The sequence below is a fragment of the Plasmodium berghei genome, assembly GCF_900002375.2.
Source record: "Plasmodium berghei ANKA genome assembly, chromosome: 5".
NCBI classification, from domain to species: Eukaryota; Apicomplexa; class Aconoidasida; order Haemosporida; family Plasmodiidae; genus Plasmodium; species Plasmodium berghei.
Genome location: NC_036163.2, coordinates 874,481 through 887,026, shown reverse-complemented (window position 1 = coordinate 887,026; position 12,546 = coordinate 874,481). Strand labels below are relative to the sequence as shown.

The 12,546-nt window shown below is 21.6% G+C and overlaps 4 protein-coding genes across 4 annotated transcripts; 2 read left to right on the top strand and 2 right to left on the bottom strand.

Annotated features, from left to right (window-relative positions):
* Nucleotides 1–710: 710 nt before the first annotated feature.
* Nucleotides 711–4,277, top strand: PBANKA_0524000 (conserved Plasmodium protein, unknown function; the record flags this gene model as incomplete). The annotated part of the gene is made up of 1 exon (XM_034568497.1): nt 711–4,277. The coding sequence occupies one exon, from the start codon at nt 711–713 to the stop codon at nt 4,275–4,277; it is 3,567 nt and encodes a 1,188-aa protein (XP_034420481.1).
* Nucleotides 4,278–5,260: 983 nt separating this feature from the next.
* PBANKA_0523900 (glideosome associated protein with multiple membrane spans 2, putative) lies at nt 5,261–6,454 on the bottom strand (the record flags this gene model as incomplete). The annotated part of the gene is made up of 2 exons (XM_034568496.1): nt 5,261–5,682; nt 5,773–6,454. 2 exons carry the CDS (start codon nt 6,452–6,454, stop codon nt 5,261–5,263), a joined length of 1,104 nt encoding a protein of 367 aa, XP_034420480.1.
* A 2,065-nt stretch (nt 6,455–8,519) lies between these two features.
* Nucleotides 8,520–9,023, bottom strand: PBANKA_0523800 (apical asparagine-rich protein AARP, putative; the record flags this gene model as incomplete). Its single annotated transcript, XM_034568495.1, has 1 exon — nt 8,520–9,023. The coding sequence occupies one exon, from the start codon at nt 9,021–9,023 to the stop codon at nt 8,520–8,522; it is 504 nt and encodes a 167-aa protein (XP_034420479.1).
* A 2,191-nt stretch (nt 9,024–11,214) lies between these two features.
* PBANKA_0523700 (conserved Plasmodium protein, unknown function) lies at nt 11,215–12,213 on the top strand (the record flags this gene model as incomplete). Its single annotated transcript, XM_034568494.1, has 1 exon — nt 11,215–12,213. One exon carries the CDS (start codon nt 11,215–11,217, stop codon nt 12,211–12,213), a length of 999 nt encoding a protein of 332 aa, XP_034420478.1.
* Between the last annotated feature and the right edge of the window lie 333 nt (nt 12,214–12,546).

Genomic DNA, 12,546 nt, shown 5'->3' with positions numbered 1-12,546 from the left:
TAGCATATTTTTTTGAAAAACATAAAATTATAAAAAACTGTTTTTTTATATCCTTTCTTAAATAACGAATAAAATTATTATATATTTATATAACGAGTAAAAAAACATTAAAACAATTATAAGCTGAGTAATTTTTTATACAATTCGGCAACATTTATGTATTTTTATTCGTAATAATAATATTGATTTGAAAGGTAAAAAATTAAACACAGCATTATTATATATATTCATTTATTTATTTATGCTTACACGCTTGATGCGATAAATGACATAATACACATATTTATTATTATTATCATGAATAACATATAATGTATTTATTCATTTACTCAATTAATAATGCAACTAAATAATCAGTTATTTTAAAATTCTTTTCGATATTCCCTTACCAATCCATTTTTTCGTTTAAAAACAAAATTGTGAGAATATAAAATCAAAATAACATCACGGAAATAAGTACATATATAAACACATATATCCCCTTGGTATTTCATATATTTTCCATAAACAAAAAGAGTATCATATTTTTTACTCATTTAAAAATAAATGGATTGCATTTATCAAGTTTTAAATAAATATAAAACAAGGAATAACATATATTAATGACCAATTAGCTAAATAAATAGCTACTTACAATTTTTTTTTTTAAAAACATACTGGAAGTGTTAAGAAAAAACTCAAATTCTATAATAAAAAGAATTATAATCAAAATGAAAAAAAATCCTAATGATAAAAAATGTGTAGATCAAAAATCAAAATTAATAGACCATAATGACCACGATGAAACAAGTAATGAATGTGCATATATAAATAGGGAAGATATTGATACAAATCTTATTAATAAAAAAATGTGTATGCTCTTAAAACAATACAAAATAGAGAATATTAAAAAAAGAAAACACTTTAATTTGATATTATTATTAAAAAAAAAAAAAAAAAGTTTAAAAAAAATAAGAAAAAACAAAAAAAATATCTTAATTAATGACTATTTAAACATATTAAACTCAGAAAAAGAATATTCAAATAAATATGAACAAGATAAGTTATTTTTAAATAATATAAAAAGATATGATAATAATAATAATAATAATAATGAATTATTAAACGACGGATCATATTCTATTTTTTTTTACAATGTTTTTATTAATGGATTATATATAAATAAAGACAGTGCAAAAATAATTAAGTCTACAGACAACCAAAATTTAAAAAAAAAAAATTCAATCAATAATAATAATGATAATTATGAAGAACTGTGTCAAAATTATTCAAACAAAACCAGTAATTTAAAAAAAAAAATTTTTTTTTTTAATGGCCATCAGGAAATATTATCCATAGTAGATTATTTTAAAATACTCCTAAATAGTTTGCAAAATGAAAATATAACAACTAAATGCTTTCATTTTATTGAATATGCACAAATGCAGGAAAATAAAGAAAAACATAATATTCCCTATTTACAAAGTTATGATATAGATAATAAAAAAAACGAACAATCAGTTATTTCATATGGTATTAACTTATTTACTGATAAAAATTTATTAAATTCTAATAGCATTAAAGATACTGTCAATATATTACCAAATAATAATTGTGAAAATTTTCAATCACATTCTACTCAAAATATAGGTACATATGAAGATAAAAATGAAAACCCAATAAAAATAAACGATGGAAATTTTAATAAAATTTTAAACACTTTTATGTCTGAATTAAAAGCATTTTTCTTTTCAATTATTTCGAAAGTATCATTATCTAAACTTATTGCTAAATTAATAGTAATATTTTCAAAAGTTTGCTTATTATTAACTCCATATTATCTTAATACAACTTATTTTATTGAAATTTTAACTGATTTTGCAAATATAATTCCGATTAAGTTTATAAAATATTTTGTCAATTTCTTTATAAAAAATAAAAATGATTTTATATCTAAATATAAACAATTCCAAAATAATGTTATTTTTAATGATGTCATCAAAATACAAACAATCGGAGCAAAGTTAATTGGTTTTATTAAAATATTACAAAAAAAATGTAATAATAATGAAAAAAAAGAATCTCAAAATATATTTTTTCTAAATATAATGTTATCTGAATGCTTGCCAATTAATCACTTAGGATTTTGCAATAGACAGTCTTTAAAAAATAATCTTAATTTTTTTTTTTACGACTCTTTTAAATCTCATGTTTATGCAACAAATGAACACTCTGTTATTTATGATCAATTCCAATTAAGCATTAAAAAAAATATTGGAAATTATGAACAATTAAAAAATATTATTCGTTCCAAAGTACAAAATCAATTATTCCCAAGTGAAAGTTTAAATCAACATGACCAAACTAGTGCATATCAATTGAAATATAACGAAATTTATAATCATAATAAAAATCAGGAAACACAAAATGAATATAGTATAATTCATTCAAATAACACATCTGCATCTATTTTAGATGCTCAGATGGAGTCTGAGCAAAATGAACCAAATCCTGTTAAAAAAAATATCGAAGAAAATAATGAAAATCAAAACTGCACCCATAAAAGAAAAATAAGCGATATAGCTCTAGACGATTTAAACCCAGAGAAAAATCAAAAAATAACTTTACATGAAGAAATCAATGTCAAAGATAAACCAATTGAAAATTATAATGTATATATTTCATATATCTATATTATTATGTTTATAAAATATCCAGAAATGTTCATTACAGAAGTAAAAACAGAATTAGAAGACATATATAATGCATTTAAAACATTTTATTCATATACAAAAAAATTAAAAAAAACAAATATATTAAATATAAATACTATAAAAGAATATCTATATAATGCAAATTTTGATTTTTTAGGAAATAGACATATATATAATATGCTAATATATGATGAAAATTTTTTAAACATATATTTTTTCAAAATATTTATGGCATTAAATTTTTTAAATTGCGAACTTAATATATTAATGAAAAAAAAAATAACAAATAATCAAGACACAAATACTGGAAATAAAAATCATAATACATTTTCTAATAACAATATTAATGAAGACACTAATATTTCACCAAACATAAGAATAATAAAATTAAATCAAAAAGATATGAAAGAAAATATTAACAGTAATACAAGTACTACCACAATTTCAATGAAGAATAGTCATGATAGTAAAAATATAAAATCTAAAGATCTCGATACAAAAAATAATTCACAAAATAATTCCAAAAATATTAATAAATTTCAAACTTGGAATATAAACGAAAATAAAACAAATAATTCAAAAAAATTTAGCGAAAAAACTAAAGAAATTATGTACAATTTTATGACAGATTTAATTAATTATTTAGAGCATTCGAAAAACTATAATCATTTTAAATCATTATTATATACAGAATATTGTTGGTATATTTGGAAAAAAAAAATTATAACAAAGCAATCTAAAGATAACTTTGATACGAATTTCCAATTTAAAAATATAAGTATAGATATGGTAGAAACAACTAATCAGTATCCTGATATCGAAAATGAAGCTAATAAATATAGTAAAAAAATAATAAATAGTAATTCACCTCTTTATAATTTAATAAATATAATTGAAAACTATGAAACATTAAATAATATAATGAGCTATTATTATGAAATAAATCAAAATAATCAAAATGTTACTAAAAATATTTATCAATACACAAAAGTTCTAGATACTATCCCTTTTGACAATACAAATAATTCCCAATCTACATCCTTAACACCCCTTACAAATATAACCGATTCAAATCAAGTACCCAAATCAAATATTACATCTAACGAATTGAATAACACATCTAATAAAAACGCATCTACTAATTACACCCTTTTAAAAAATATGAACAATTATTTACTCGAAATTAACAAAATATATTTAAGAAGAGAGGGCGAATTTTGGGAAATCGATGATGATGAAACCATTACTAATTCTAAGAAAAATGAGAATGAAAATAAATTATTAATTGAAAAATTAATTGACAAATTAGAAGATTATAAAAAAAAAATGGATATTGATAATGATCCAATTAATGAAATCGAAGAAGATGAAAAAAGTAAAAATAATCCAGTTTTTAAATTCAGGCTTGCTAAATTATTTATTCTTAAATATATAGATTTGTATACTATTGTAAAAAATAAAGAATTCTCAATTAATTGTGATTTCTTATATAATTTAATGGTACAAATGGATAAAAATATAGAAAAAAAAAAAAAACTTTTAGACAAAAAACAAATTGAAGAAGAATCCTCTGAAACAGCTTAATACATATCAACCCTCTTAATATCCATCAAAATACAAAAAAAAAAATTATTTTTCTACCAATATTATATTAATAAATTAAACTATTTTTGCGTACCATCTATCCTATATAATATAAGGATACATACACTATATCTATTTCGTTTTTATATTATTATTTTATTTATTGTTTTTTTCCGTTCAATTTTACAACAAATTTGTAATAACTGAAAATATTTAAATCAATAAAATTTCCACGCTATTTTAACCGATCATAATTTTTTTAGCAGAAATAAAATAAAACTACACTATATATTATTTTTATTCATAATATGCATGTACATACATAAGTATATCCATGGATATACATGTAGGGGTATATACTATATATATTCTATTAATGAAATAAACATCATTTTACTAGTTTAATATGACAAAACTGATACATTGGCGTGTGCACATAAACATGCATATAAATATGTAATTATGCATGTGATCATTCGTATATTAACAAAGTGTTATATAAATGCCACGCTTATACATAGGAATATAATATCTATTAAAATTATGAAGCATTTAGCGGAAAATGATGAAAAATATATACCTATATAAATATGCATATTGAGTTACATAAACAACGTATTTTTAATACCATAAAAAAAATACTAAAAAAAGTAAAAGCGTAAAAAAAAATGATAAAATTATTAACGTTCATATAAATAACAATAATAATAAAACAATTATAAAAATATAACTAAAAAAATTATTTTATTAAATATCTTCAATAAATTTGTTAAAATTTACAACCATATATATTCTTCAAATATTGCGGTTTTCCCATATTTGTCTAAATTTACTATATTCAGACATTTACAAACATATAATATATATATACAAACATTTACACACAACTTTAAAATCCCATTATACATGTGGATTTGCATATGCACATATTATATATTCTTTATTCGTACTTTTTTTTAGCTAGCTTCACTATTTTTTCCCTTTTAATATTGCCCAATATTATATTTATTTTCAGAAACTCCCATTTCAGCATTTTGTTTTACTTGACCCTCAATTTGTGAATAATCATAAGTTGTTGGAATTCCATTATTCTGTTCATAAAAGTTGGAATTCCCATTTATATATTTTTCATTTCCATTCTGTTTAATCATTTCTTCATTATAGTCCATGCTTTCAGGGTTACCGTTATATGCCTCGTACATATTTTCTTCATTATAACCACAGTTTTCATCATCATGTTTTATTTCTGGTAATACATCAGCATTTATATCTCTGCTATGTAATTCTGGTGACCATTTTTCTAACAAAGGCTCAAAAGAAAAGGCCCAAACTGTTGCACACATTATTGCTCCCAATAAAAGAATTGAAAAGAAGGCTCCAAAACCAGAAAACACCATTAATAACTCTGAAAAAATAAGAGTAGTATAGTAAACACATATATCATCAAAATATAATATGCATACTTGTACACACACATGTTACAAAAAATACATACCTGCTAATCCAGCTAATTTAAATAAAGTCAAATTAGACCATGCAAGTTCTTCATATGTACCCTCATCATGATAAGCTTCCATATAAAAAAATGCTGCTCCATAAATAAATAGTGAAAAGCTATGCACGATACTTCCAAAATGCAATAAAGTCCAATCTGATTTTGTTTGTTGATAACGTGCCCACCATCTCATATTCATATAAAAATATGCATATAAATATTGAACTAATCTTAATATTGATGATAAAAGATCTAGAGTAACAGCTGCTGATAATAATTTAGATCCAGCTCTAAATCCTCTACACCATTTACTATTATCTGCTACAAATACTTGAAACATTGCTATATATAATGTACCTAATAAATATATCGACATTAAAACTGATATTGTTAAATGAAATGCACTTGACACTTTAACACATTCGGGGCCTGCATATAAATCAAATATAAAAATTCCAGTTCCTCCAAATGCCCAGTAAAATACAAACATTAATATTAATGACAAACATTGTAAAAGAAATCCAGTTCTTAATAAATGGGAACTAAAATACCCTATAAAAGGAGTATGATTTTCGCCGCGTGGACTTGGGGATTCTTCATCTTGATATTGATTTTCATATGGAGATGGATACTGAACTTGGGGTAAATAAGTATCATCTCCCTCCATACCGTATGAATACATTTTGTATTTACAATATTAATGAAAAATATATATGGTTTTGTGTTTTTTGCTTATATATATATGCGCTTTATTTTTCTGTTTTAAATCTGTCTTTTTATTGCAAAATATAACGTGAATATATTTATAAATCACAATTATTTTTTAATGCGTTATAAAACTAATATATTTATACACGTAATTATTTTTACACAATTTTACATATAATTTACATATAAAATTATGTACTACGTAATATTTGCAAAAATTACTCAAATATATATAATACCCCCTTATATATATTTTTTTTATTTCTAAATTAAAAATTATTGTGTAAATTTATACAGCCAAATTAATTATATATTTGGGGAAAAAATTCTTCGAAATTCCTAATTAAAACAATGAATTAAAACTTAAAATAACATCAAAAATATATAATTTAATGCGTTCATTGTATATATCAATTTAGTTCATATCTGTATCAAAAAAAAAAAAAAAAAAGGTAAGTAATAATTTGATATTTATGTAAATAGCACTTATATTAATTCCATACTCCTCTGTATTATAAGATACGTAATATTTTTCTTCATTTTTTGGGGGGAGGGAATATGATGGAAATATTATTTTTTTTATATTTAAATTTTTTTTTTTTACATATACGCTTATTCTTTCATAAAAGGGTGTAGCACACACATTTAACCAAACGGAAACTTTTATATTTTTAATTATTTTTTCTTTGAAAAATAAAAACAAATCAAGGAAAATATATTATTATACATAATATTATTTTATTTTTTTTATGATAATTTTTTAAACATAATCATGATAAAAGAAAAAAGACATTTATATTAAACGTAATTATTCACTAAATTCATAAAATATGTTTTTTATTATTCTTGCGTGAAATATATTTAAACATATATGTGTATTTGTTGGAAAATATAATAGAATTTTTTTTTCATCATATACATATAATATTAAATTCTTTTTCATTATATCTTTTTTTAAAATTACCATGTATGTACTACGGTGCAACAAAAAATTACAAAATATTTATGAGTATTATCATATACCATTTACATATTTGAAATATGCGTGTTTTATTTATTTTCAATTTTCAAAATAGTTTGAACAGTACATTTGTTTCATACATTTCCCATTGCATTCGTTGTTTTACATTCTTGGTTATTTCCTCTCTATTTTATCAAAAAAAAAAATTTACATTATTTTATATTTTTTTTTATCGAATTTCTGAGAATTCTATTAACCACAAAATTCCCACCCTTAACAAATTTTATAGAAGTCTATAAATAATTTTTATTAACTTTAAAATGGAAAGCATTTTTTTTAAAATTGCAGTATTCAAAAACCTGGACAAAATATATTTATACCTAATTAACTGTATAAACCTTTTATTTCTAATTATTATATATGCATATTAAAAAACATTGTCGGTATAATTATAAAGGGGAAATAATAAATAAATAAAAACATAATAAAAATACAATACTAATTTTAATGAAACACCTTGCACAAATTTAAACTGTTTTATTACAATTAAGCTGATTGAAAAAATACGTGCACACATATGTAAAGCAATGCTTACAAATCAATTTGTCTAAATGCGTATTATTATGCAATTTTGCTATTCATTAAAGTCAAACACCTTTTTCCCTTTTATTTTACTATATATATTAATTCTTAATTTTATACTTCTTATCCATGTATACATACACACAAGTAAGATCAGTTATTTCATGAACTAAAAGTAGTATTATTAATATTATTTGTTGGCATCAACAATACTTTCATTTATTTTCCCAGCTTTAATAGTTTGGGATATTTAATAAAAATTATTTTAAAAGATTTTCATAACAAGCACTATACATATATGTTGTTTGTTTATAACTTAAACTATTTAATTTAAAAAAAAAAAAAAATTAACCCAAAATTAAAAATAAATAAAACAAATTACAAGGTGAAGAATGAAAATTGTGATTTCCAAAGTACATTTTCATAGATATCATTATGAAATAAAAAAAAAATAATTTACTTGTTCATAATCAAAATCAAAATGTATAAAATTCATTTATGGAATACCTATTAATTTTAATCCAGCCTGAAAAACATTTGACACAACATGTCCCGCAATACTTGATGGTGTCATAGGAGGAAGTGGAGGTGGAACTACTGGTGGTGGGGGAGGAGGCAAAGCTTCTTTGAGGTTTTGAGCAGTTTCTGGTTGTTTAGGTTTCTCATTATTATTATCATTATTTTCATGATCGTGCTCATGGGCGTGATCGTGATCTTCATCTTCTTCATCGTCTTCCTCATCATCATTAGAATTATCTTCTTTTAATTTTTGACTTAAAAAAATGAAAGATTCTTTCTTATCAGAATTGTAATTATCTTTTAATTTTTCGTTTATATTATTGTGTGGGGTTATTGTTTTTAAATTCCCATGTTTATGACCCATTTTATTTAATATATTAACTTTAGCTTCATTTTCTCTTGAACTAATTTGGCCAATGGAATAATAAAATGTACATAGTATAAATAAATTAATAATCTTTTTCGACCACATTTTTTTCATAAAGAATTACATATAAATATTATATCCTATATTTTCATAATTTATAGATATGCTTTTCTTTAAGAATCAATAAATGCATTTAACTTTTTATTTGTGTTAAATTATCTTTATCTATCTCTTCCTATTACTGATGTCTTAATCAGTTTTAGAATCACTATCGATATTTTAATGTTTAACGAATATATATATGTAATGAATGTGTATTTTTTTATTAAAAATTTTATAAAATTTATTGCCTTAGTGTTAAATGGTGTTCCAAAGAAAAAGAAAAAAAATTAACAATACAAAATATTTTAATGAAAAAATATTCAATTTTTTCCTTATTTTGTTTAATTATTATTTTTAATATGCAGATTCGGAAAAATATGCTAACCAAATGCGTTATATACTATATATGTGCATATTCCTAACACCCATGTATTATCGTAAGTTTAGCTAAAGCACCACAACGCAGATACGCAATCCATTGACTTTCAATTCGCATAATAAAAATCATTTCAATAAAATAAACGGTTCCAATATAATGTTCGTATATTCTCCACATACACACATGTAAAGCATACTGTCTTATACACAATTATTTATTTTTCAATTAAAGAAAACAAATATAGAAAATAAAGGTTTCTATTATGTTATAAAAATTACCATACACGAATGGAAATTAATTCTTTATTTAAAATTATTCAACTGTGTAGTGGTTTAATCAAATTATATATGTATCGAATCTGATAATACGCTGTGAAAGATATTAATATATTCATAAATTTAAATATTCCCATTTTTATTTTATTACTATAACACATTTTTTTCAATGAAATAACTAAAAAGACAATATAAATTTATACATAATTGTAGTTATAAAGCATTATTATTTTGTTGCCAATTTAAATAAGAACGTTAAGTTGCTGCAAAAATCGCAATTATTTCCAAATATAAAATATAAAAAATATTGTATCATATTTATGTGTGTGGTTTTATAAGTATACACACACCAATTTATGTGAATTCCTAAAAGAAAGCATATCAGAATACATATGCGCATATATACAGATTATCACATAGGGTTTATAAATTGCTCACATGATGCATAATCATTCTTCTAATGTCATCAAAATTTAATATAAATAAAGATCGTTTAATTAAAAATGAAAAACAATTATAATTTAAATATTGTCTCTTTATAATAAAATCGCTAATTATATGTACATTTTTAACATGATTTGTTCATATTATTTAGAATTGTTGTAATAAATATATATAAACGATAAGATAGCTTTAACATATTTTCAAATCCTTTAAAACATTTTTACGGCTACATTTTTTTCTCTTTTTTAAAATCAAACAATATTTCTACAACATTAATCTTTTAAAAAATTCGATAAAATTATTTTATCGTAAAACGCATTCTTACTTTTTTCCAATAATTTAATATGTACAACCATGCAATCATTTTGAAAAAATATTAACAAATCACCTTTTTGAAATAAAATTAGCCAATAACAATAATATTTTATATATGCTCATAAAAAATGTATGTCTTTTTTTGCACGTTTAAAATCGTTGTATTTTCTATCATATATTGTAATATATCAAAATAACTATTTTTAATAGGCCTAATAAATTATCAATTATTTATTTTCCTATTGTTTTTAAAGTATATATATATATGCTAACGAATACAGGTGTATGCATATATGTTATATTTTTATAATCTATAAATTTTTTTTCTTTTTAACTTTTTTTTATATTAATGTAAAAAAATATTAAACTGCATAAACGTTTTATTTAAATATTTACAAATAAATACAAAAAAATTATGATTTAGTGTAAAAAAAAAAAAAAATAAATAGCATATTCCTATTTACACAACCAACAGAAAAATGTTGTAAAAAAAAAAAATATAATTACAAAGCAATTGCACAACAAACGAGAATAAAGTAAACACATTGATGCACCTTTGATTTTTTTTAAATTATATTATTATTAATTTTTTTATATATTTTATGAAAAATAACATTTTCTGTTTTTGCAGACATAAAAGTTTTGATTTTTTTTACTAATTATACAAAATATAAAAACAAAACACAAAAAAAATAAAATGATTAAAAAATATCAATTTTTATATAATATTAAAAAAATAACGAATGACAAATGAATATATATAAAGTATATGCAAATAATCAATTTAAAAATGTCTAATTTAAAATTTTCAGCTTATCCACTCATAAACTGTTTATTAAAGAGAAAGTGTATTATTGTTTTAATTAATACGATTTTCATTTTATGTTTTAGTAAAAACATAGCACACCATTTTTATAACAATGCAAAAAATTACTTAAATTTATACTATTATCATCCACAGACGAAATATGGTCAAAATTATGGTAACAATAAATTAGCATGGGTTAACAATGAAGCAACTAAATTTACTTATAAATTATTGAAATGCTTTTTAGATTATTCTAAGGAAGGAAATGGATACAGTTTTATGCATATAAATAATACTGCTAATCTCATAGACGTTTTAAATGAAAATGACGAAAATTCGATAAGTGCTGATGTAAATAATGATGATTTCTTAAAAAATATTGCAATTCGACAAAAAACTTTATTAGCAGCTAGTAATTATATTCAAAATAGACTTGTTAAAAAGCGAACTTTATTTTCATTAACGAAAAGCGGTAAAAAAAAAAACAAAGACAAAAAAAAAAACAAAGACAAAAAAAATAAAAAAAAAAACAAGAAAAAAAAAAAGAAAAAAAAAAAAAAGAAAAAAAGAAAAATAAAACGTGCAGATGACGATGAAGCCGATTATTATAAAAAAAAGAGAAAAATATATATAGATGATGATGATGATGATGATGATTATAGGAGAAAACGAAATATTAAAAAACACAAGAAAAAAAATAAAAAATATGACGATATAGATGATTATGACTATGATTATGATTACATCTCAGATAGTGATGATTCCTATGAAAAGATTAAATCGAAAAAGAAAAAAACAAAGAAAACGAAAAACGATGACGATGATATAAATAAAGACAATTTAAAAAAAAAAAAACAGGAGCTTGAAGAAGTTAATAAAGTTGCTCACGAATTGGAAGAAAAGAAAGATATTCTAGAGAATGCGGAAAAACACATGGTAGCATTATTAACATCTATACATTCATTGGAGGCATCACCGTAGAAAATATTTCATAAATCCCCTTTAAAATATCACCTACCACATATATAGAATAAATTATTTGGAAAAAAAATAAAATATTTAATAGACATACATAATACGCATACCTCTAACTTGGAGGAATTATTTTTAAACATTATTTTTTAATTTTTCGTATGCCATTTTAATTTTTCGTATGCCATTTTAATTTTTCGTATGCCATTTTAATTTTTCGTATGCCATTTTAATTTTTCGTATGCCGTTTTAATTTTTCGTATGCCGTTTTAATTTTTCGTATGCCATTTTAATTTTTTTTTTAATTTTTAACAATTTTTTAATTTTAACATTTAATCTTTA